The sequence below is a fragment of the Castanea sativa genome, chromosome 8 (assembly GCF_040712315.1).
Source record: "Castanea sativa cultivar Marrone di Chiusa Pesio chromosome 8, ASM4071231v1".
NCBI classification, from domain to species: domain Eukaryota; kingdom Viridiplantae; phylum Streptophyta; class Magnoliopsida; order Fagales; family Fagaceae; genus Castanea; species Castanea sativa.
The window spans coordinates 38,434,941-38,461,965 of NC_134020.1; the positions used below are offsets into that span (position 1 = coordinate 38,434,941).

At 32.2% G+C, this 27,025-nt stretch overlaps 1 protein-coding gene across 1 annotated transcript; it reads right to left on the reverse strand.

Annotated features, from left to right (window-relative positions):
- Positions 1–14,010: 14,010 nt before the first annotated feature.
- LOC142608426 (putative axial regulator YABBY 2) lies at positions 14,011–23,088 on the reverse strand. Its single transcript, XM_075780204.1, has 6 exons — positions 22,595–23,088; positions 20,260–20,379; positions 19,745–19,850; positions 18,881–18,929; positions 18,654–18,729; positions 14,011–14,407 (listed from the first exon to the last, which is right to left on the reverse strand). The coding sequence occupies exons 1-6, from the start codon at positions 22,667–22,669 to the stop codon at positions 14,285–14,287; spliced, it is 549 nt and encodes a 182-aa protein (XP_075636319.1). The 5' UTR covers positions 22,670–23,088; the 3' UTR covers positions 14,011–14,284.
- Between the last annotated feature and the right edge of the window lie 3,937 nt (positions 23,089–27,025).

Below are 27,025 nucleotides of genomic sequence, written 5' to 3' on the forward strand. Positions count from 1 at the left end.
TTCTTTTTGTCCTTATTTTCTTAACATGTTAGTGTATTATGTATATACGCCTAGCCCATTAGGCTTAAGCCTAGTCTACTTGTACAGTAAATTTATTAGGCTTAAGCCTAGTCTACTTTACTTGTCCAGTAAATTTGTACAGTAAATCACTTGCTGTACACACCTATTACTTATATAGCACTTTCTTATGCCTATATGTACATGTAATTGTACAATTACATAAATACACATATTATTATTTTAATTCTCTGTTTTTTATTTTTTCAACAAGTATGTATGATGGACAAATTGGTGATGTGAAATGGTTGAGCTCGGCCATGATCCTCAGCTCAACTTCAGTAAAGGTTGAGGCCAAGCAAAATAAATCAATGATTGAGTTTGAGTAAAGGGCAAGAACTGGGACCAAGCAACTATTCTAGAAAGCAATCCCTGAAATCAAAGAGCTTTAATATACTCTAAAAATCTCTTACCAATTTGAATATTGAAGATGGAGCAAGGGGACATATCTCAGGGTCTGGTTTTATCTTAGGACCCCCCCCTTCCCCCCCATACAAGGATTGCATCAACATTCATTAAAGACATGAACAAAGAAAAACCTTAGTCACTACACAGTTTCTTATTCTCTAAATAATTATCCCAAACACCAACTTAAGCATCAGAGAATCCTGGTCTATAAGATCACTCATCCTGTGCTTTTTCTTCTTTCATTTAGGCATGAAACTTGTATATCAAGATCATTGCATCACCAAAGCGCGAATGATGTCTCTTTTATCTTTATCAAGAATATGATGTGCTATATCATAGATATTCGTCGACTCAATTATTCAACAAAACATGAAATCTAATTATAGTTACACTAGTTATTTCCCTGCCAACTCCATCTACCGTCCAACACCCATATATTTTGGTGTATCTCTGGGGCAAACCGATGCCTTTTTCGGATGAATCAACTATTTCATTCAACTAAATAGAGAAATACAAGAAGCTTTCAACACAGTATAAATCTATTAGCAAATTGTAGACTAAACTAAACTCAAACATAAAAAAAAAATCCTATTCTAGATGGAATTCTTGATTGTAATAATAATAATAATAAGAACCACATCGTGTATAACGTAATTTTTATTATATAATTTATGATAGAGTATATCATATGATTTGGATATGAGTTTTTGTAATATGTACTTCTATTATTGTGTATTTTATAATGATACTAATTAAATTAATTGCTCAGTGTGTCTTAGTGAGAATGCAAAGTGAAACGATTTAAAGGTTTATTATTGAAACTTTATAAACGTTTGAGTTTAATTTGAAAATTTCCCAAATTATAGAAATTTTTTGTAATTAACTAATAAGTTTTTAATAAATGGTAGCAATTTGGTACAAAGAAAGTGTACTACTTATTTGATAGAGAAAATAGTAAACTTAACACATTTGCGGTTTCTAAGACTCTATTATTATAGAGTGCATATTATTTCTGTTTAAAGAGTTCACACTTTACAGCCCAGAAGATAAGTTTCTCATTCCAATATCTCATATATTGCTAAATATATATTCTGCCTGGTGCAGAATAAATTTAACTTTCAAATCAGTCTATTTCTAATTGAAAACCAGCATATATAGAAAGGAATGTTCTGGGATAGAGTTGGATCAGTTGGTAAACCAGACAAAGCTTGCTCCAAGCAACGATAGGTATAGCGGTTTCCCAAGTGGCTGTACTAGAATATTTACCATCTTTAGAAGGCAGCGAAATAGCTGAGTCTTCAGTACTCAAAGGTGACCCATTTCATGTATAGAAATCTAGTAGGTGACAAAAGTTTAATTGTCTTGTATATTTTCTAGAATATATAATTAGAGACACCCTTTGTCTTTGTGAGTAGTATTGTCTTCCTTTAATACTGAAAGTCACCTGTCTTTCCTTTTCTCGGTTTTACAACATTCTACGTCATTTGTAGGAGGCAGTATTCAATGGCATTTATTTAGGGGTGGTAAAAAAAAAAAAAAAAAATGTTGTTGAACAATCATTTTCAAAACTTCATTGTGACCTAAATTACTTGTTCCCTTTCTATGTGAAAAATGTCATTTTCACACATTTGAAAGGAAGTTTCATATCCACCAGTATACGGCATTGATCTTTCAGATTCAAAGGGGCCAACATACTGTTGTTTATATATGTATAATATTTTATGCATTAACGACAAAGATTTCACAAGAAATAACATCTGCCAGTGATCTTTGCACAATATGCATGCTGTTACAAAATTACACAATGTTTGGGGTTAATCAATATAAATATATACATATAGCTACTAGCTACTAGCTAGTGACAAACAACCAAACTTACCAAAACTAAGCATCTGGGAACCATAAATATGTGTTGCTTAAACTCATTTTAACCTGCCAATACAATTTCTAAAGTATTTGATTATTGGTTTACGTTGACATTGATAGAAATCTTGTGAGACACTAGTTAATAAGATATATAGTAGCTTAATTTGCTCGTTTTTGTTGTGTTTGCACTTGTTAGTTTGGGAAAATGACCAGAAAGGAACACCTTGTAACTTACATTTGTAAGCTTACTTGTAGTGACGGAGCCAAAATTTTATTTCAACAGTGACAAGATTGAGTAGAATTAATTCTAGAAGAGTAATCTATTAAAAACAAAATGATAAATAATTAAATAGACATGTAATTTTTATACAATATTAAGTGTACAACATATTTTATAATATTGTGTTCAAATCGGCTGTCATGTTCTTGAAATTAGTTCAAACTTCAATTGAAGTACTTGCATTGCTTTAAATTATTATAACAACATGTGTTGATGTGTGATCGACTCTTAAACATTCTTTATAATTTACATTTAGTGATTCTTGCAAATTTCCGTTAATTAGTCTTTGAATGGCTAACGTAAAACTTACTAATTAAGTAGTACATGATACTTTGAAATTGGCAATTCTAAATACACTACATGGACTTGGTACTATGATGTAGCAATTTGTGATTAGTTTTCCTTTCTACAGTGAGAAGATAAGAGTGCATATTAGAAAGATTGAGTCGAAGCTTGAAAAATTGATTCAAGAACCTAGATTGGTGATTGGAGGGCACAATCTCTCCATTGGCACTCTATTTTTTGGTTCAACACTCTTAACTCTTGGCGTGATACCTTGAATTGTGCTAATTTGATTGTTTGCAAGTTTGTTGTGCAGGCATGTGCTGAGTCCTATATCAGATTTTTACCAAGTATATCTTGGATTTATAAGTGATTATGAGAAGCTCCAATTGCAACTTGACTATTCCTTTTGAAATATATAAGCACAAATGTAGCTAGCACTTTCCTCAAATTGTTACAAACAATACGGACCAAACTTAGTAACAACATGTAGCTTAGGGGCATTGCAGCACAACATAGACCCTAACAAGGACAACATGAATTTAAGTGGGTATTATTGTGATACCTTGAGGTGTTTTCTAAGTAGATTTTGAGTTTACAAGTGATTACGAGTAGGTCTAGGGCACTATAATGAGCACAACAATCTTTATGAATAGGGAACAACATCAAGGATGTGTGTAGGGGTTTAAATGAAGGAAAATTTATGGTAGTAGTACCTCAAGACTAATGCTATAAGATTTAGAGAACGTCTACAGACAACTTTTGTGCTATAATTTTTACGACAACTCTAATGTGGTAAATTATCCATGCATGTGAAACTAATTATTTATCACTCACAGTCGACCATATCAAAGTTGTACAAAAGTTGTGGTCATACAAGAATTATAGGACTTATTCCATAATCACAATATTACATGTATATATTGATGCCGGGATGTCTTAACACCAACATGTCTCAGAATTAAGTGACTTTTTTTTATATGAAACCGGAGAACCACCTAGTTAAGGTCTTTATAAAGACCTTAATTGGAACTTCATTTTCCCATTATAAGGATAGATTGGACCAAACAGAAGCTCTTGACTTTACTAACAACAACATTCTGTAATGAATATTAACTCAGACTCATTCTTATACACGGGCAGTATTCATCATCTTTCCCCACTTTTTCATTTGTATACTTCTCTATGTACAGATTCTAAAATATATGGTTGATGCACCTCTCACTTTTTTATGAGCCCAACAATAACTGGACCTAATTTGCCTTTTTGGGGCAATTTCTGCTCTTTCAGGATCCATGGTGATTAGGTCTAACTTGCTCATGAGGGTAATTTCCATTCTTGATAGTGTTGGATCTAACTTGCTTAGTGTAATAATTACTAGTATATCCCAAAAGAGTACCTTTGATGAACTATATAAAACTTTCAACGACATTATCCTCTATGATTTAAGTTTTTAAATGACAAGACTATATATATTCTTCCTTTACTTTTCTGAAGACACTAGAAATTCTTATAACTTCAATGTGTGGTCACCAGTCAAACAAAAATCAAACAGTCATCATTTGAAAAATCCACGGGGACCATCAATGTTTTATAAGATGTGTGGCATATATGTTTAAAGGCCAATGCCTACCCATTGATCCAAAAAAAGAGGTACTTTTGAACAACTTGGTAAAGTTAGGCTTTAGTGATTAAAGCATATGTTGATTGTTGAAAAGCATCTACCTAAAATTTATCTTTATAATTTTTTCTTAAGGTAAAAGTAGATATACAAATTTTGGGTGCTTTTACGATCATCAATTGGATTGTTCGTACATATTAGCTGACCTAGCTATAATGATTACAAGGGAATATACAATGTATGAAGAATAAAAATATAATACATAATAAAATATTTTGAAAGAAAAAGTCATGGTCACTTGATTGTCAATGCTTCCAATTTTAATTAACTTAATCTATAAAGATTTATAAAACCTCCTAGCTATTTGTACACCTTTCATTAGAATTTTGTATTATTATTATTATTTAAAATGGTAAAATGAATAGTTTATATAAGAACATAATCACAATACATGCCTATTAATAACTACCAATCATCAAATTTCATACTTTAGAAAAATTAGAATAGAGAGAAGATTATATTTTGTTGAATTTTTCCTTAAATTGCATAGGTTATTGACTAATCTATTTAGTATTTATGAGGTAGAGAGTTGGGCCTAGCATCCTCCTTAGGATTAATTAATTAGTGATGTTTGATTGAAGTTTGGCCTCGTTAGGATTAATTAGTGAAGTTTGACCTCCCAAAAATATAGATTGGTGATAACATGATTTTAAAAGATGGATCAAACCAATCGATTTTTTTTTTCTTTTTTAAAGAGAGTTTCAACCTATGGCGTCCGCTCCTAATGATAGCTCTTTATTATTAGACCAAGACATTAATTAGTGTTTGATGTAGGCGTTGATTGAACTCCAGATTTCTTATAAAACCATAAAAAACTTTACCAGTTGAGTTAACTGAAACCCACAATCAAACTAATCGATTCAACTATGAATTGAGACTGAAATCAGTCTAGTACAATTAAAAAAATTTAAAAAAAAAAAAACCAAAGAAATGTCAAAGTGGGTCAAAAATGGTCAAAAGAACAATTAAACCATTGTTCGGGGGCATTTTTTCGATGCTTGGCCACGTGTGGTCCATTGGAGGGGTGACCTTGCTAAGCCCGGGTTGTGTTTGATTGAAGTTTGGCATCGTTAGGATTAATTAGTGAAGTTTGACCTCCCAAAAATATAGATTGGTGATAACATGATTTTAAAAGCTAGATCAAACCGATTGATTTTTTTTCTTTTTTAAAGAAAGTTTCAACCTATGGCATCCGTTTCTGATGATAGTTCTTTATTATCAAACCAAGACATCAATTAGTGTTTGATGTAGGCGTGAATTGAACTCTAGATTTCTTATGCAACCATAAAAAACTTTACCAGTTGAGCTAACTGAAACCCACAATTAAACTAATCGATTCAACTATGAACTGAGACCGAAATCAGTCTAGTACAATTAAAATTTAAAAAAAACCAAAGAAATGTCAAAGTGGGTCAAAAATGGTCAAAAGAACAATTAAACCATTGTTCGGGGGCGTTTTTTCAATGCTTGGCCACGTGTGGTCTGTTGGAGGGGTGACCTTGCTAAGCCTGGGTTGTGTTTGGGGAGTTGCGTCCGGAACTCAACATTGGATCACATGGTCCAATGACTACCGACGTACTTTTAAGCCTACAAAACCATTAAAGCCAAAGTGTAAGAATCATGATAATGGTTGAATAAATATAATATGTGTTTGATATACTAGCTTTGATGGGTAGTTGTAATAGTAGTTGAAACAAAGTAATATGTATTTAAGCGTGAAATAATCATGTATTCAATGATGTAAATTTAAAAATATGTAAGCAGAGTCACTTATCTTTGTATGGTTTGTAGCTCCAACCGTATAATATCAGTGAGTTGATAGCATTCCAGTAGAATGTCTCCAGCAATAGAGAGGCAATTTGCCATGATAACTTCAAGATTGAAGGAGAAAATGGGTGCAACTGGAGGGAGGGAGAGAGAGTATGTCCAGCTGTGTGTAGAGGCTGGTTAGGCTTGCCCATTTTATCATGCACTTAAATGAGTTTCTCCTTTGACAATACTCTTTTAGTTGTTGTGAAGTTATAAATAGTGTTGTCTTCCATGAGAATGAGCTTTTGTATGGAGTATTTGTGTCTTCTAAGAGAAAAGCTTTATGTAAGCTAGATTTATGTCCTCTAGGAGAAGGGCTTTGATATGAGATCTTTGTGCCTTCTAGGAGAAAGACTTTAGTTATAGAAGTTCATACCTTCCATGAGAAAGACTTTTAGTATGAGTGTTTGATATCTCTTGAGAAGTGTGGAGATGGTAAAAGATATAGATGTTTTGTGGGATGTAGTATTTGTAATATGTATGATATATGGAAATATGAGAGATATGGAGGTTAAAGATAGTAAAAATATGAGATTATAATTGCTGGAGAAGTTGTAGAGATTATTTTCCAAGAGGAAAGATTTTGTAAGAGAAGAGTATGGAGATGTGTTTAGGTATTTGGAGATAGGAGCAGTAAGATATATGTATTCTCTGAATGTGGAGAGTGAGAGAATGAACATAAGAGAGTAATGGTGTTGTAGCATGTTTAGCAATGCTGCTAGGATTTTCTACTGGAGGATGTATGAAGGCTTATGAAGGGTATTTATAGGCTAAGGGCTAAAGAGTTTAATTCCTAATTTGGAAACTAAAAACTCAAAAGCTCAGAATTTCATTAAGAGCTTAAGAAGATTATTAGAGGGAGAGAGAATAGAGAAGTTTATGAGAGAGTTGTTCTTCTTCATTGGTGTCTTTTGGTGTGTTGATGAAGGACTCTATTTATAGCTGAGTTTAAGGGGGGTTTTTTAGAAAATAATTAATCTCAGCCAAAATTTTTAGAAAATCCATCCTAAGATTTGGCCAAAAATGGTATGTTTAACTTTAAGGTATTCTTATTATCTTAGGTAATAGTTGCTGGGGGAAGAGAAGTAAAAAAAGAAAGTATTTTAGCAAGAAATAGATAGTTGGTTATAGTTCTTAGCCCAATAAGGAAAATTAGTAATGTTAAGGTTGTTGGGTCAGCTGTCACAGCTAATCTGAAAAAGTTGTCCCAACTATTAGGAAAAACTGTCACAGCTGTCATGAGACAGCTGTTGCTTGGGGCAGAAGTAGATGAGGTCGGATGTTAGGCTGCTGGGATTTCAGCATTTAATGGTTCATGATATCAGTTTCAGCCAAGTGTCAAGTGCTGAGCACACTTCTGTTGGAAATGTTTCCTTTTTTGGGTGTTTGTATTTTTGGTCCAAGGTTCTATTACAACACATTTTTAGTAAATAATAGAATGATTGGTTGATAGTTAATGAAGTTTTAGAGATCTAGTTAAGGTCTCATTGTGTTGTGACTTAATCTTGGTGAGTAAGAAAAGCATTTAATGCTCTGCTCTAGCAATTAGTAGATGAATATTTGGTCTGATTGTGGCAGACAGCAGCTGAGTATTAGAGATATCATGGATATTCTATATATTTGGAGATTAAAGATAACCAATCAGATTAGGCCACGTGTTTGAGTTGGATTTTAGCTGAAGTAGTAATGTAGTTTATGTAGAATAATATAATGAAGTTTCTAAATTCGTATAGTAACAGATGGAGATTGAATGAATAGCTATTTGTTTAGTATTTAGATGGCTGGAGATATTGAGTGTTTATCATATGATGAATATTAAGTTTTAGAAAAAGAGCAATGAGGAGTTTTATCATTTTAAGTTCTATGTGATAAAAGATGTTTACCATATGTTACCTGCTACACATGGACTCATCAGAGTTAAGGGAGTTGGAGAAGATACGCCAAGCAACATGTTTCTTTTATCAACTTTAAACCGCTGAAGCTTTATTGAATAAACCTCTTGGCCCTCCAAACCACGACTCCCAAAATTTCCCCAAAGAGACTCATGAGCTTGAATCATAAGCAGAAGATGAGATGACGTACCTTAGGTTTTGTTGTCAATTTACGTAAGTATGGGCTTTTGTTGAAGAAGCCGCTTGCCATGAGTGTAAGAGAGGTAATATGGGCCGTGAGTTTTGATTCATTGCTTGAGCCCGATCTATATGTTGATGTTGATGATATCATGGGGTTATAGTCCCAATTGATGAAGAGGAAATGTGGACCATGAATCCGCCTCTTGAAGTAAGGATCTTGTAGGCCATGTGAGCCTAATCCATGAGATATAAGCTTATTTTGGGCTTTAAAGAAATTTACTTAAAAAATCAATAATATGTTGATGTGGCATGGGTTGCCAATGAAGTAGTGCCATGTGGGGTGGAAAAAGAGTCCTCAACAACCGTCGAAATCGTTTTTTTCCTTGGTTTGATTACTTTGATCGATTTTGATCCAATTTTTAATTACAAGAAATTTAACTTATTAAAAAAAAAAAGCGCATATGTTAGGCCTATAAAAAAAAAAAAACTAGCCCAACATTAAACTAAAAAAATATTACATCCACACAAAATAAGTTAGGCCAATATTGAACTAAAGAATGTTAAGACCGTACAAACACTAGCCAAGACATTCATGTTCGAAATTCTTGAAAGGACAAGAAAATATTAAGTCCGCACAAACTTTAGGTCAACATTGAACACTAGAATATTAATTAAGCCTACACAAAAACTAGCTAATACGTACATTCATGTTTGAATTTTTTTTTGAGAGAGTTTCAACTTATGGCGTCCGCTCCTGATGATGCTCTTTATCAGAGTTTCAACCTATGGCGTCCGCTCTTGATGATGCTCTTTATCATCAAACCAAGACATCAATCGGTTTTTGGTGTAGACGGGGATTGAACCCTAGATCTCTTATTCAACCATCGGAAACTTTACCAGTTGAGTTAACTGAAACCCACCATGTTTGAAATTATTGAAAGAGTGTTTTATTTATAGAGACTGAATGGTATAGCTATCTCTTTCATTTCTTTTCAACGTGGAACTTAAAGTCTTTCTTACAAAACAAGTCTCACATTGGAAAAATAAAATGACATTAAGAATGTCTTTACTTACAAATGTACAATTTTCCCCCCTATCTTCCATTCTTTATTCGTAGGAGCAATAAAATTTATCTAGTTATTACTTATAACTAATATCTCTTCTAGCTAGGTTCAAAAATAAGAAATATCTAAAGAATTTTGGGGCATCCCAAGAAAAATATAAACCATATAAATCTATTCTATTTAATTATATTACTAAATAATGGTGATTCATTTTTTAAATGAATTAAATTATTTACGATGTCATTGACACTACCACTGGTCAGACCAGAAAATAGAGAACAACCTATGTTTTTGTCAATCCTTTGTCAAGTTCAATTTTTAAAACCATGGACATTGATGCCTATGTCTGGCAGTAATTTGAATTTATTGAATATCATTTATTTTGTCCTAGACTTTTGGTTAATGATTTCTTGAAAAAAAAAAAAGGTGCAGCACAAGACCCAGTTGAAGTGTAGGGTTATAGATCTTGCAATTTTAACTAAATGTAGTGGGGGCAAAAAGGGAAATATAAGGGTATGTTTGGTAATTAGCTGTTTTTTTTCCCAGATTTTCTGTTTCCAAAAACAATTTTCTATTTTTGAAACTAAAAAATTGCTTGGCAACCCAAAATAAACAGAAAACAAAAACTGTTCTCAAAACTCAATTTGTAAAGGAAATTGAAAACATGCAAAAAGCTGTTTTCAGTTTTTAATTTTCAAAAGTCAATGAAAACACATATTTAATTTAATGAATTTGTCTCATTTAATGAGTTATCATGAGAGTTCAAAATCCTAGAAACAATTTATTTTAGTATTTTTTTTTCAAAAAACTATATTTATAATTTCAACTAACCAAACATGTTTTTCATTTCAAAAATACAAGAAAATTTTTTTTTCTTTGTATTCCAAAAAACAAGTTTTTGAAAATAGAAAATAAAAACTGTTTCCAAACATAACCTAATGATTTTTTAAGTTTTATTTGCTAGATAATACATCACCTTAAATATAGGTCTTTTCCTTTTATAATAAGTGGAGATGTAGGTTTTGAAACTAGTTTTTTTTTTTTTTGGGTATAAGAAGATCATGGAATACTTCTAATCTACAAAGCCCTTGATTCCTTAAATGTGGTTTCAAAATTTGGTGAGCAATCATAATTCATTTGAATCCGCTTATGAAGAAGCAATCTAATAGCAGTCTGACCTGAAAACATAGGTGAATAAAATTTCAAGTTAATTTAAAATTTACAAAAAAATTAAAATTCTTTTCAAAGTAAAATTTAGACTAAAAGTTTAAAGAAATTTGGAAATGTTTATTTAATTGAATGAAAGATTTATGATAAACAACTTGAAACATTTCATGTTACATAATTTAAATGATGAACCATATTTACTAGAAATGCACACCTATAAGTAGATATGCCTTAAAAAAATTTATAAGTAGACATGCATGAATTATTTTAAATTAAGATTTTATTGACACAGGTACAACAACTTAACAGCCAAATTTCATCTAAGAGAGAGTAAAAAATTAACAACCTATTTTTTTCAAAGTGATTAAATTGCACCGTTTTTTTGTTGAATAAAGTGATTAAATTGCACTTGTACGATTTATACCACCTTCTGTTACAAATCCATGGGCAGAACTCATCCTCAAAATTTCAAAGTGATTAAATTGGACTCTTTTTTTTTTAGCTAAATAAAGTGATTAAATTGCACTTGTACAATGTGTACCACCCCATGTTACAAACCCAACTCAACATTGAAAAACAGTTTGCAATGAGAGGGTGCCCAAAAACTTATAAACACATGTTTAAACTTATACTTAAGCAATGTGGGACACAATGATCAACCCTTTCTCTTTTGGTGGCTCTACTTACCTATCAGTTATTTTAATTTAGTCTTTAGGTCTCCCCCTCCGGGATCCGACCCTATACTCAGTGAGCTACGTCCGCTGTAATTAACATCCACGATGGCTTACTCTAACGACACTGACCCGATGGTATCCCTTTTTCTTTTGGTGGCTACACTCACCTATTAGTTATTTTAATCTAACCTCCAGGTTGCCCTTTTCGAGATCTGACTACAAAACCGCAACTTATTTAATTCTATACTCAATGAATTACATCTAATTACTCGAAATGGTGGTTGGCTCTAATATCAAATGTTACAAACCCATGGGTACAACACATCCTTATAAACCGACTTACAAGGAGAAGGTGTCAAAAAGTTTATAAACACATGTTTAAACTTATACTTAAGTAATGTAGAACACTAGAACTATAACACCCTCTTTAATTTGAGATATTTTCATTTTCAGGTTTTTAAAATTTTAACTTTATACATGATATTTGATATCTTTTATTAATTTAACCTTTCTATCTAATTCCATAATCAATTGATGCAGTTATTAAATGAAAGATAAGAGCTAAATAAAGTGAAGATAATTTAGTTTGACATGATGTTTATTTTTATTTTTCTGAATATTTTTAATTTTTATTTTTCATATAAAAAGGACTGAACAATGTATATAATAAATTTCAATAAATGTTTGCCTCCCTCAGAGTCTCAGAACCTCACTTATTGATTGGAAAGAGGATGCAATTTGCATGGCCTCTAATTATGCGAGACAGTTGAGTGGGGTAGTATTATCACCTTATCTATCATCATCATCATCATAATATATAATACCAAAATATTCTTACCCGCGTGGAGAGTGGGAATTATGGGAATGTATCTCTCTAACCAGCTTGCATTGATGTTAGGCTTCAACAAGAAAGAAAAAAAAAAGGGTTAAATCACAACCAGACTGACCTTCTCTGTCTTTCTCTGCTTGCTGTTTCTGTTACTATTGCCAGAGTCTCTTGCTTCCCCTACTCTCATGTAATATGTATATGTGACATGACAGTCCGATTCAGACATATTTATTGTTTTTATAAAAAGCTAGGGAAAGTTAAATCATTCATCTATCTTTTAGACATGACCCACTCACAAAGAGCCACCACATACATCCAAATTACCAACCACATGATTTGACGTTTCAGATTCTGTACTCTTAACCCTTTTCCCAACAAACAATGAAACGATAAAGAAAGAAAGAAATATAAAAAAAAAAACCCCATTACATAACAAATGGAACCGTATCTCTTTCTCTCTCTGGGTATCATTTCACACCCATTTTATACCAAGTTGATTCCTGCTAGCAAAACACAATTGGGTTTTTTTGTTGCCACATATCACAGTTCTGTCCACTTTATCATATGCTTTTGCTTTGGATATAAATATACAACAAAAGGTGACACTGTACAAGTGGTGGTGATATACCATGCACGACACACCAGTCAACCTGCAAATGCATCACACACACACACACACTTACTTTACTTCAAATCAACGGTACAAAATGCTCACAACCATCACCCACTGTGTCACTAGGTTTTCACCTCGTCAGCATGACAAAAGCAATATGCATTGATTTGTGGGTCTTGTTAGTTGTTAGGCAATTGGAACTGTAAAAAAAAGTTCCGCCTCAAGAGAGAGAGAGAGAGAGAGAGAAATGAAGTAAAAGCGTTACTGGCTTAGCTATTAGTTATGCAAAGTTGCTTGAGATGCACTTGTTTGATAATTTGAGACTTGAGAGAGACAACTAGTATAATTAATTAAATAATTAATGACTCATTAATGATTAATTAAGATTTTGCGGCTATTATATTGTATAGTTTAACTATTGTTTTTCCTTTGGTAAGAGAGTGATTGACGTTTTACACAACAACCGACTGTTTTGGTTGGGTAGATCCTAGGTTTTCATCTTAAACTACAACTTTTTTTTCATTTCGTTTTTGTTTTCACTCTCTTTATTTTACTTTATGCTAACTTTTGAAAAAGCAGATTGATTCAACAAGGTATTGCACTAGTCAACAATCTGTGAAATGTGATGGATATAAGTAGAGATGGCTTTCAAAGAATATTTGTTTGGTTTGGTTGGCCAACCTGAGCCTTAATAAAAGTTGTTTTCGTGTATCCCAAGGTTGCGTCGTCTATGTCTATCACTCTGCATGCTTTTCGTGCCCTCAAATTCGATTTTTAATTTCATTTTCAATTAGTTATCTTTCTTTTCTTTTTTTATCATATTCATATATATACTATAAAATATTTTATCTCTGCTATCGATCAGTGAACGTGACAGGTGAGTGAACACATGCAATGCAAAAACTTTATCTATCATCCCCTTCATATTGCTTCACAAAGCTTCCGAGTATTGGACGGGACATGAGCTAGACACGTGGCGTTTTTGGATACGTCCCGTGTCTGTATTCTGTGTAATACACAGTAGCACTAATATTGCATTCTTGTCCCTCTCTCTCTCTCTCTCTCTCTCTCTCTCACTTTGAGGACCACGTAACCCTATGTGTTTGTTCCACGATCCATAGAGTTATGGCTTAATTCTTAACACATTTTGAAATGTGGGTTTTGTTATTACCACCATTTTGGCCAGAAGAGAGAGAGAGAGAATATTGTTGGTAAACAAACAAGCGCTCATTATTCGATGAGATATATAATGTATACTTAAAAAAGATATGAAGTACAAAGATAAGATAATAAATGCAATCACAAGAATAGCAGTCATCATTTCTCAACAGTTAGAAATGGAAAACACACAATAATAAAGATGGTGGAGGTTCAAATAGGGGCATCCTGTTTGGTTAGGACACTTTCATCAACCTCATAATAATTTCAGTAGCTACATAGCACAGAGGAACTAGCATGCTACTCACAGGGTACCATTCGGCTTTAGTAGAATCCATTAGACTTTTGACTTCCCTGATCTGTTCCGGCTAATGCCTGGTCCAACTTTCCCTGCTTGTTATTGCCATCAAGCTTTAGCCCAAAGTGAATGTGAGGAAAATGTGCCCACTGCAAATAAAAAAATAAAGTTACTAGCATCATTCACAGCATTTTATATTGGGAGAGAATTTGCTACAACCTTGTATGCTGCAATTATTGTATAAAGGGTATTGTGACAACTAAAGAGAAGTGACAGCAAATCATGAGTTAAGCTGAGTATGTGTACCGCACATGATTCTTGAACACTTGTTACTTCTCTTTGACTGCCACATGACTCTATATGTAGCAATTACTGCATACAAGGTTGCAGTATATCTTTTCCCATTTAAATTTTGATTTAAATTTTGCATTTTTATCAACGATCACATTGTTTGACTATGTTAAGTAAAGTTTAATATATGATATTTTTAACATCTTAAATGGGACATAAAACAGACCCAAAATTTAAAACTAGAACTGACTTTGATACCATGACTAACAAAGTGTGGTATATGCCAAAGCAAATGATAACTATAGAGTGGTGATGACAACAGTAATGACTTGAAGTAAAAAAGATACATGAAATTTACAGAAATCGAAGTAAATTTCGTCAAGCAATCATATTCCTATGGCTAGTTTCTCTTTGTCTTGGTCTTGCTAAGAATATTCATTGCGTATTCAATAAGAAGATGCACTTAAGAACATCTTAAAGCAAGTGAAGTACTGGCAAAAGGTTTATTTACTCATGCTATTAGTCCCTCTATGAAAACAAATGCCATACAATAAATCATTTGGCACTGCCTTCATTGTCTTCGACTTGATCATCATGTCTACAAATCAATGGGTATGATCCAATTTTACAAACTTTGGTTACAATAAGTACCAGTGAGATCATGAGGGATCATACCCATTAATTGTTAAACAAATGTACCCATCTAATGTACAATGTAGTCAAACGATCATAAGAGGTGCAGGTAAACCTAAAACATAAACTTTACTTTTATTAATGCATTGAACAACATCATATGAGCATTAAATCTAACATAAACCTTTTGTCCCCCCTAATTTCTCACATGATTTGAACTGTTGACCTCACACATTGGCAATTTTAAGTTTTAACCCCTAGATGTGATTTAGCCAACAAGCAAAATGGCAAGAGAAGCAAAGCTTGTCCCATCACTGTATATATACGATTAAGAAAAGCAACTTCAATTCTATCTATATTTTGTGATTAAGATTTATTTCTTGAATCATGTGTACAAAGTGTTGCGTCATTTAACACAGGATATTAGATACACATTTGAATTTATAAAATTTAATCTGAACATTAAATTGATTCATTTCTGAGATAATTTTCATTGATAAAGTATAAGAGAAATTCCATGGACAATATTGTGCCGCATCATCCGAATATCTTATTTTTCCAAGTAAATAGAAACATTGAGATTATGTGAACACCAAGTAGAGTTACTCGCTAGCTCTACGAGCTGTGCAAGTTCAACAAGTTCAATCGCTTGTCATGTGATATTTATTAAAGAAGACTTCATATTTATAAACATTATACGATAGGTTATCAATATTTAGTGATCTTGGTGCAGCAAGTTCTTACATTTGTGTAAAGGGTTATTTATTTTTAGGTAAATTACCCCCAAAAAAAGATATCTTTTTATTTTATTTTAGCTAAAAAAATAAATGAATAAACTATCACCCAATTTACCATGCACTTCTTTTTTTTTTGATAAGCCATGCACTTCTTAAACCTTAAAACTAAACAATTAACCAAAAATTAACTTTATTTAAAAATGAAAATAACCTCCAATCGTTATTAATTTCTATTAAACTAAAGATAAATTTATTTAAACTATCACCAAAATTAACTAAAGATAAACTATCGCCCAATTTACCATGCACTTCATAAACCTTAAAACTAAACAAATTTTTTTTTTTTTTGAGATTTTGAAACTAAACAATTAACCAAAAAAAGTAACATTTTTCGAAAATGAAAATAACCTCCATTCGTTATTAATTTCTATTATATTAAAGTTTAATTCATTAAAGAGCCCTAACTTCAGCCTTAAACACTCTAATTCACATAAACAACCTAAACATTCAAAATTGGAAATCCCTCTGATGTACGTAAAATATATTTAATTTCATATAAATCAATAACGAAGGGAGGTTATTTGCAATTTTTGGGTAATGTTGGCGAATTGATTACTTAGTTTTAAAGTTTAGGGAAATGTAAATTAAGTGATATTTTATGATGGTCTTTACCCCTATTTTTAATTTTTTTATTTAAAGATCAGGACATCGATAACCTATAATATGTAGAATTTAATGCAAATATGCAATACTATTTTTCTTCTCCTTTTCCCCCTCATTTGCATTTTCTTTCCTATTAAGTAAGATTCAAAAACACCACTACACCATCCCCCCCCCCCCCCCTACCACCTGCTCCATGATCAAAGAAAATCTAATACCCATACAATCAATATAATATCGAACTCTAGTAAAAGCATGTGATTAGATAACTAAAAAACACTTATCAGTATAAAAAGAAAAAGAAAATAAGAATATAAAAAATAATGTAATGTAAGTGTAAATCCATTAACTCCTCTAATTTCTTAATATAAATCACCCATGAATTCATTATTTTTCTACTCTTCCCATATTGATGATTTCTATAAAAAAATTTTAAAAAAAACACACACACACACTGAAACAAACAAACAAACAAAATGCTAAAAATATGAGAGAGAGAGAGAGAGAGAGAGAGGCAATATTGATATTGAAGAGCAACACGGCCTTAGCTCCTATGGCTTGACGACACTAATTAAAGGCAAGGTCATCAATTAGAAGATTTTGTAGGGAGAAGAGTGATGGGACTTGTTGAGGTAGTCGATGACAAGGGGTATGGCCACATGGGTGGCTCGACTTCTTGAACTTGTTTGCATCAATGTCTCTTTGTTGACGGCTGAGAATCCAAGAAGCAAGGAGAGAGAAATGAGGAGGAAAAGAAATAGTAGAAGAGAGAATTAAGGGGAAGAAGGGGATTGATATATGTTGGAAGGGTAAAGTACTTAATCATTCGAATGGATCAGGTTATACGTTGTAAAAAATTATTTAACTAAAAAAATCACCTAGAAAAATAAAACTAGAAGGCCGCAACCAGCTACTCACTCATTCAAAACCTAACCATTCAAGTCGAGATAGATTAGGCAAGTTGCCGATCATCTATAGTGGTGCTAATGACACGAGTTGTTTTATCAATGAATTCTTGCAAATTGCTACCAATTACCACCATGAAGAAGTTCAAGTATTGTTGGCCTATTTTTATTGGAGTGAATTTTATAGATTAATCCTACATTAAAAGTGATGTAAGGTACACAAAATTTTCATTTTATGAAATTTAGAAGAGGTGATTGATAAACAGTCTTATCTCATTATTTTAGAGTAAATAATCTTACGATAATGATATTTATAATGTACTTCCAACTTTTAATAAAAGAACCCTAGAATTAATAAAAAGGTTGATTATTGCATTGCTAGAATTGGTGTTAAGGAAAAAAAGAAGAAGACAGAATTAACATAAGTTTTCCATTAATATGACTACCTAAGGTAGCGGAACATATATAGGTCATAATATAACAATGATGTACCACCCCTCTGCTCTCAATTTGTTAATTCTTGTAGTGTGAGTGTGACCTTTAGAGTTTGATGCATACATTATTTACAGTCATTAAGACATCTATGAAGCTAGGTTGTTTGTCTATTCCGTATGAGTTCACTGATATAACTTAAAACCACCGGCATTCATTATAGTTTACTACTTAATTTGTTTACCCTAAAGATAGAAACAGCAAGTACCTAGAAATGTGGTAGAATATTGCTTAACTTACAAGATTGTACACAAAACGCCAAGATAAGAATTTCATTAGATGGCCTCTTTTTCACCATGGTATAAGGCTTTAAATGGAACTATAGGGCTGGAAAAGGAGAGAAAGACAAAAGGGAAAGGAACTATGGAGCCCGTCATATAATAGATCTGTTTGTTTCCTATCCAAAAAAAAAAAAAAAGATCTGTTTGCCTAGGCTTATAAGTTGACTTGTTTTTTAAGATAGCTTTTGAACAGTTTTTTGAAGCTTCATTTTTCTTTGTTAGGCACAGTGTATGTACCTTTACCTAAATTATTCTTTAAGTCAAACAAACGAATTAATTTAAACTATCCCAAGTGAACATTGAGATGGTTGACATTTTGAGAGTGGAATTGTATGTCATTTTGTCAGGCAGCAAGTAAATTAGAGCGATCTAAATGGTTTTTTATTCACCACTCACATTCTTTGCAGCTGTACTAAAAGCTTCCCTGTGACTGATGTCAGGATTACTAGCCTTAATCCTTTGGATTTCCTCCCTGCAAAGTGCAACAAATAAGTTACATGCAAACTCAAGGTATATGCATGTTACTAATCTCTCAATTTCAAGACCAAATCCAATTCCTACCATCACTCATAATCAAGTTAGTCTGAGAGAGAGAGATAGAGAGTTAAAACCATTTTACTTACTTAATAAACCTGTTATATGCTGAAGGAACCCGTTGTCTCTTCTCTGGAGCTGTGATGTACATAAAAATTTAAAACACAATTTAGATTGCTTTTACCAATTGTAAGTACAATGCTTTGAATACAATTATAGGCATAGGAATTTGTTGCATAATGAACATGTGTATGATTAGTATTATTAAGCATTGAATATTGACTAACTATAATCTTAAATATACTGGGAAGTAGTCCAAAAGTTCATGGTCTTTTAACATTCTATCTGTTAACCTATGCTGTGGTCAATTGCTCCTTCGTTTTTTAGGCACTTCAGTGCAACTTCTCAATCACGCTCCATCTGTTAACACATGCTGTGTCCTGGTGTATCATTGAATCTGAATTAAGTTCTCATAGTCTAGACCTCTATAGGTAGCCTATTTATTCGAGTTCTTAGTGAAAACAAAATTGGAACTGTAAAAGACAATGAAGGTTCTTACGCTACCTCTGCTATGATTTAATGATGAATCAAATTAGTTAGGTAAAGTCACCATCTTTGGAGGGTCCATGGATCACGTGCTTAATTTGGGCACTTAAAGATTTGCAAAACTAATAAACTTATATTATATGACCCATGGCCTCGACGATGAAGTGGTTCTGCCTGCTTATGTACTTTTGCCAGTTGGGTAGAGACACTGTGTTCAAAGCTATATTGGCTATCATTAATTAAGCCTAAGAAGGTTGTTTACGCATTTAAACTTTATTGTATTATACTATTTATTATATTATGTTCCTACAAATATGTTTCATACCTATGAATTAATGTCTATATATGTATACACATTAGTATAAACTCATGAATATGAACACAGAAAGAGAGAGAGAGAGACTTACGGCGAATGGGGGCCATTCTGGGTTGTTCATGCTCTACAGTCTCAAATGCAGAAAACTTATTGCATTTGGAAGATGACCCACAGTCATCAGAGCTTATGTGCTGCTTCTGCTCCAACAAGAGAAAGAATTAGACCACCATATATACACTTGCAAAATCTTTCCCCTTATTTTTTGCTTAGGGAGAGCTTTGAATAAGATTTTTTTTAGTCAGAATTACAACTTAGATTAATCGGAATCTTGGAGCATTTTAAAGGACTAAGTTGTATACAAAAGGAAATTAAGTCCTTTCTTAGACTAGAAAATTAAGTACTATAAACATTCTAATATTTTGGCAGAGAATAAAATATAGTCACCCATAGCAATCTCCAAGAGAAGCTCTAACTCAACTGGCACATTCTCTTTTAAGAGGAGGGTGAGATCATAGTTTTCAAGACCCGTTGAGTGACTCAACAATAAAAGAAAAAAAAAAATTTTCCAAGAAAAACTATTCCAAAGGAATTTGATAACATATGTACCTGGGGATCTTGAGGAGGAACTGCTTGAACCGTAGCTCCCATGTTAACTGACAGCAAATTAGCACAATGTCCGCATCTTACAGTCACAATGTTGAACAAACTGCTGCATGGTACACTAACCTGCCAATACCCATTTTGCAAAACAAAAACAAAAAATCATTTGTAAGATAAAACCATGTTTTTGAACTTTTGTCTTGTGTAACTTTGAAGGCCCCCCCCCCCCCCCCCGGCGGCCCGGCCAGCTGGCTCTCACTATCTCTCTCTCTCTCTTTATCTCACACAAACATACAAAGTATATGGAACCCAAAATGTTTTACTAACAGAAGTACACACCACCACACCGTATTAAACCATAACCCGAAACCTAAAGCATTACACCAATAAGTCAAGAATGTGGAGCCTCAGCCACTTATGACCATATAAAGCTCCCAAGATTTAAAAAAAAAAAAAAATGAACAAGCAGTAAAGAAATTCTTACAGTTCAACAACTAGCCAAAGTGCACCTTCTAGTCTATGAATCTAGAAGAAAATATTAGAAAATATAGAAGAAGAAGAGGGCTGGATATGCATAAATTTCAGCAACTTGATTATATATGACTTTCATTCATTCTTTTAATAATATATTTTTTTTTTTCTGGGCAAGAAAAATGTGTTGAATTCACTCTGCAAAGAGAGCAGCTACAGCGCTTATTAGCATTGACCTCTAGAACTAACAGGCCTCACATGGGTAATAACTATAAGGACTTCTTGCCCTTCATTCATTTTAAAGTCTCAGACTCTCTCTCTCTCTTTTCCTTTCGGTGCGTCTCCTGACTTTTCTGCTCACTGACACCCGCAAGCAAGATTATGAAAAATAGAAAATATAACTTTTCTACTTAAAAAAAAACAAAAACAAAAACAAAATTGACAGAGAGAGGTAGATGAAAACGACGTGACTGGAACGAAAACCATAAAGGCCATCAACCATTAACCCACATCATTATGAACCAGACTAATTTACTGCTCTTTACAGTGTTTAAGAAATATCACAGTTTTTTTTTCCTTTTATTTTTCAAAAAGAGAGAGAGATATACAATACATAGGAGAGAGATGCATAAAAGGGGTGGTTTGAAAGAGGCATCCTATGATGAAAGAGAAAAGCATTTGCTATGGCTATGATTTTCTTTGACAGTTCTATCTCTCTCCACAAAATTCTTGTAGAAAAGAAAGCAAAGTACTCATTTTTCACCAGAAGCAAAATGCATACACGAATCTTTGCGAAAACTTTGATCATATCTTTGATCATAATAATGCTTCACTGGCGTTGTATAGGTGGGAACAGAAGCACCCACCACCAGGAGATAGCAAACCAGAGAGAGAGAGAGAGAGAGATCTACAATGAATGAAGTAGTGCATCACGAGAAACAGTGACAAAAGCTGTGTAATTACTATCCTAGAAACAGTAATTGAATACTCTTTCATTGTAGAGTAGCGTGAATCTGTGTTGAGGTCTGCAAAGCTAATTCAAAGCCTCCACCTTGACTTTTACCGTGACTTTGGAATTGGGAAGAAAATAACCCTAATAGCCTAATATCAACCTAGCTCAACCTAGCTCTTAAAGTTGATATATATCTTCGTATATCTAGCTGCAACCCTAGTTGGTCATAGCTTCAAAATGCTTTATATATTGAAGATGATAGGGATCGCTTTCTTTAGCTGGCAGCAATCGCTTGTCACTGTTGAATTTTTTTTTTTTCTTTCACTAGCTAACTTTGTGTTGCAGGAGAGCGAGGTCTAGAAGATCATCAAGAATTTTTCATAGTACCTGAACTGTAAATTGTGTTTCTTCATTTACTTTGGGCTTAACATCCCAACTCATATCTAAGCCCAGTCTCAACCGTACATGAATTTCTCCTTGTTTGCAATGGAATCTTGATGCATATTTGGAAGCTTTGAAGGAAAACCCAGTTCAAATTTCTCATAAAATATAACACATGAGACAAGAATCTTTGGTTAATTCCATGTAAATCAAGAAACACACGAAAGAATTTTAATTGGGATGGAAAATTGTTACTAAAAATGGAAACTTTTAAAAGATTGGGATACAATGTAAAAACTACAAAAGCACATCTTGCATCTAAATTCTTGCAAGTTGTCTAAGTTGGGTTTGGATTTTATAGCTAACATAGCTAGGCAGCCCAAAAAAAAAAAAGCATTTTGATGATAATCATAAATCGAGCTAATCAGAGAGCTCGGTTTGGTGGATTCAGTAGTGGGAAAAGAAAGCTAGTTTGGGAAGGATAAGAAAATAGAAAGAACTAAACATAAAGAAAGAAGAGAGAATTGAGGGCTGTACCGCTAAAATGGTGTTGCAGAAGTTGCAGTGAACATAACAAACACGTTCGGAGGATGCCATCATGTCCAGTGACATAGTTTTTGAGCTCAGATTGTGAATTATATAGCTGGATCAAGGAGAATTCTTTAGCTTTCTATAAAGAAAGAAAGAAAGAAAGAAGGAAGAAAGGTGAACAATTATATAGGAGGAGGATTGTGATCAATCAATAAGATGGAATGGGTACAAAGACAAAGAGAAGAAAATGTTTTCTTTAAAAATATTTGAGAGAGAGAGAGAGAGAGAGAGGTGTACAAAAATCTCAAAGGTAAGGATATGAGATGACTAGTCTGGTCGGGAAAAACAAGTGAAGTGGGACTGTAGAAGTGGGGATAGTGGTTTTTTTTTTTGTAATGTGAGGAAAAGATGGTTTATGGGAAAGGTCGATTGTGGATTTATGGGAGAGAGAGAGAGAGAGTGAGAGAGAGGAAGGGTGTGTTGGGGTATGTGTGTGTTATGATTGAAAGAATGAGTGGGTGGGAGTGACCCATCTCTAACCATCCTGGCTTTCTGTAGCGGACGAGGGGGGCGAGTTATTAATGCTTGGAATGTTTAGAGATTATCACAGAAGTAAATTTTTTTTTCCTGGGAATCTGAGACGTGCTTAATTAGAGCTTAAGTTAAAAATAATAATAAATGTTAGGATTTAGTTTTGAGAAATGTTAAATGATGTATTTAGGGAAATTGTTAATAGCCTATTTAAAAAAAAAAAAAAAATTTTGAAAGTTTTTTCATTTTTAATATAATAGATTATTAATCATTGTCCTAAGGGCACCTGTTAGCATCACTATGTAGTTTTTACTAATGTATATATAAGCTTTGTAGTTGAATTGATACTTTTTTATGTATAAATTACTTTAAAGTTCAGGAAAAAGGGTTCGAGCTGTGAAATTAAAAGCATATTATAAATATATTGTAATTATCTCTAAAAAAAAACGTTTAGGACATACATTAATAAACCAATTTAAAAAACATTTTATGAGAGACTAAAAAAGTGACTAACTTTTTTTTATAATTTTTTCAATTTTGTATAAAAAATTTCTTAAAATTGATGATTAATGTATGCTCTAACATGACATATTACTTTTTACTACTAATTTTATTATCAAACATTTACTTATTTAAAAATTTATTGATCAATAATCTGATGAATAAATAATTTTCTTTTTTTGTTTTGTGTTTAATAATTACTCATCAATTTGTAGAATTTACTAACATCATTCATTTTTTTTATCAATGGAGTTGGTTTATTATATTTTTATTCTGTTGTACTTTTACCATATTCCTTCACTATGACATTTTTCTAGCTAAGTTATTCTATGGACACACACTTGCACATATTTGACACAATTTGCACATTTTTCTAATGTGTAATTTGATTAGACCACTTACACATAAGAACTACCACGAGTATTTCTGAAGATTAATTCAATTATCACTTGACATGTGTACTAGTTATGGTAAAATGCGTGTAAAAATATGACCCTAAAATTTTTGTTTTGAGTTGTTGCACACAAATTGTTTTACACACTTTTTAAAAAATAACTGAAATTTTAAATTGAAAATTGTGACATTTTAAGTAACCATTTCAGTTACTTTTGGGGGATTTGGGGATGTGTAATAAACACTGCTATTTTGTTTTCTAGCTTCCATTTTCAACTTCAGGCTAGACATCTTACCAGAAGGACTGTCCAGCGTTCCAAATACCTATTAACCAAGCTGTCTTGGAACTATTAATCTTAATCAATCTATTCAATTACCAACTGCATGCATTTTGGTCTCAAAAGTTGTCAAAAACCTACATTGTCAGTGAATATAGCAAGAATTTTTGAAACTACATCAAGTCAAAACATATTGGTTATCAATGATAATAATAATAATAAAAAAGCCAACCTTTTCTTTTCCTTGTAATGAAAGTCATTCTATTATAACAGCTTTTTACACATCTTTTTTACTTTTAGCAATTTTTTGTCATCTTTATGATAATTTTTTAGCAATTTTTTTTTATCTTTTTTGGCAATCCTTAATAACTTTTTATCCTTTTATTAACATAATTCATTAAGAGAAATCTTAACAAGTATGACACAATGCTTGTTAATATTCTCTTATTATAATTATTTATTGGGTTGTGTCAACGGGCACCGTAAGGTGTCCGTTAACAACAACTTTTTACCGTTTTTTATAGCATTAATTTACTTTTTGTAGCTTTTTATTTTTTTAATAGTTTTTTTTAATCCTTTTTGGTAACATTTCCCTTGTTTATCTGATTAAAACTAGCCACTGATCATGACTTCTTTGAAGTCTTTTCAAAAGAACATTACTTTTGTCTATTTGTAACAAACTAATATTCTCAGCACGAATTCCTAGTTATTAATAGGCCTGACTGGGAATCAAAACTCAAAAGGAATAAGTTCGATGTAAGAGCATTCTCATCAAGTATCTCAAAAGTCAAAAATGCTATTTTTTTAGTATCTTATTCCAAAAAAAACATACTACAACAAAGATGTTATTCTTAAAATTATTAGCATCTGAGCTACCGTGGACTGCTATCTATGACAGTCCATGTAGCTCAAATCTTATAAATATTATAATATTATAATACTACTTTAATTAAAATACCTTTTCTCTCTCACTATTCTACTTTTCTTCTCACCTTCTTTCTCTTTTTTTTTTAAATAATAAAAATATTAATATTTTAATAAAGTGGTAAAAAATAAAAAACATTTGATGTTGGGTGTATTGTAAAGTGAGTTGCTAAAATAAATAAAGTAGGTTTTTGAGATGCTAAATGCTAAATTTTTTGAGTTCCTTGATGAGAATGCTCTAAGATAGACATGCCACTTCATCAAAAAAATAAAAAATAAAAAAAAGGTTAAGAGACATGCTACTTCACTACTTGAAGAAAATGAGTATAAATGGTAATATTAAAGGTGGCCCAATTTCATGCTAAGGAAGAAAAAATAAAATCATATTGAAGTGGGAGAGGGGATTTGAATCCAAATTCTTATCTTGGGGAGAATTGAATAATGCCATTGACAAGGTTCTTGGCTTTTTTATATGCTCACATTTATTTGATTATATGCCAATCTTTATAATCCCCACAAAAAAAAAAAACGCCAAATCATTATTATTATTATTATATCTGTCATATTTACCGCAAAAAAAAAAAACTATATATTGCCAGTGGTTACCTTATTGTAATACTTAGCAAATTAAACTATAATTAAGCACCCAATTTTGTTTATATTATTTTACCCAATTGATATGCGATATTGGTCATAACGTGGAGTCACACGAACATATCATTTAGACAAAGCAAACTGATTTGAATTCAGATGTAATAGACTCACAAATAAATAAATTATATATCGAATAAATTTTAAGTATTGCCTGAAAATCATACGAGAAAATTGAATGTAAGAAAAAAAATAATTGTAGTGACTTTAATATAATTTATAATTTTTTCATGTCAATAATATACCCCAAATATTTTGATCTGAATTTTTCAATCTAGTTGTGCAAGAACACACTCCCAAATATTAAATGACAATATAGAGAAAATAAATTAACAAGCATGCACACACAAAATGAAAATAAGAATTTACGTTGTTCAAAAAGATGTCTCTACATATCCATGAATAAAGATTGGGAGCAATTTCGATTATAAAAATAGGTATATTATGATGGCATAAACGCTCTCACAATATCTCAAAGATAAGAAAAATCATGACTGCAACGTGATATGAAACCCTTATAAGAAAACTTGCATTAACTTGTGTAATAAAAAAATAATAATGAAAAATATTATTTAAATAAAATAGAATATAGAGTAGATAATCTGATGTGAGTGTCTTAGAAAAGTGAATATGTAAATTAGAAAAAAGTGAGTTATTATGGTAAAATAGATAGAAAATTTTAGAAAAAAATGACATAAATGCTTACACCCAAAGACTTATGAGGAGATGGATATTAATAATTGCCTCTATAATTTGTTGCAAGTCCGAAAACATGGAACCAAGGAAAGGGGGAACTCCCAACTCTTAACTCTCAAGTCTTGAACTTAATTCAATAACCATATTCATTATTCTTATAACTTGGAGTAATCAATTATGTATTCTTATTTGTGTAGATCTTTGAAATAAATATATCCGCCAAGTAAATTCACTCTAATTTTGTCATACTGCACATCAATATACTTTTTCTTACGCGTGATTCTTCACCAACAAAATTGTACTCTAACTTTGTAGTACAACACTATCTTGTTTAAAACCAAACTCATAACTAGTCTTCAAAGCCAAACTATTTTTGATACCTCTATTAGTGCCATGTATTTTTCCATGTGGTAGATTTCTTATACTTCCAGCATATTGGGCCACCAGCAAACACAAACACCTA

Bases quoted from the DNA above. Each gene is read 5' to 3' on its own strand.
- LOC142608426 (XM_075780204.1), bottom strand. From the start codon at position 22,669: ATGTCACTGGACATGATGGCATCCTCCGAACGTGTTTGTTATGTTCAC. The intron at 18,930-19,744 runs GTAAGTCTCTCT...TGTACATCACAG, and splicing joins CAGAATGGCCCCCATTCGCC to CTCCAGAGAAGAGACAACGG. The intron at 14,408-18,653 runs GTGAGTGGTGAA...TTTTATTTGCAG, and splicing joins TTAGTACAGCTGCAAAGAAT to TGGGCACATTTTCCTCACAT.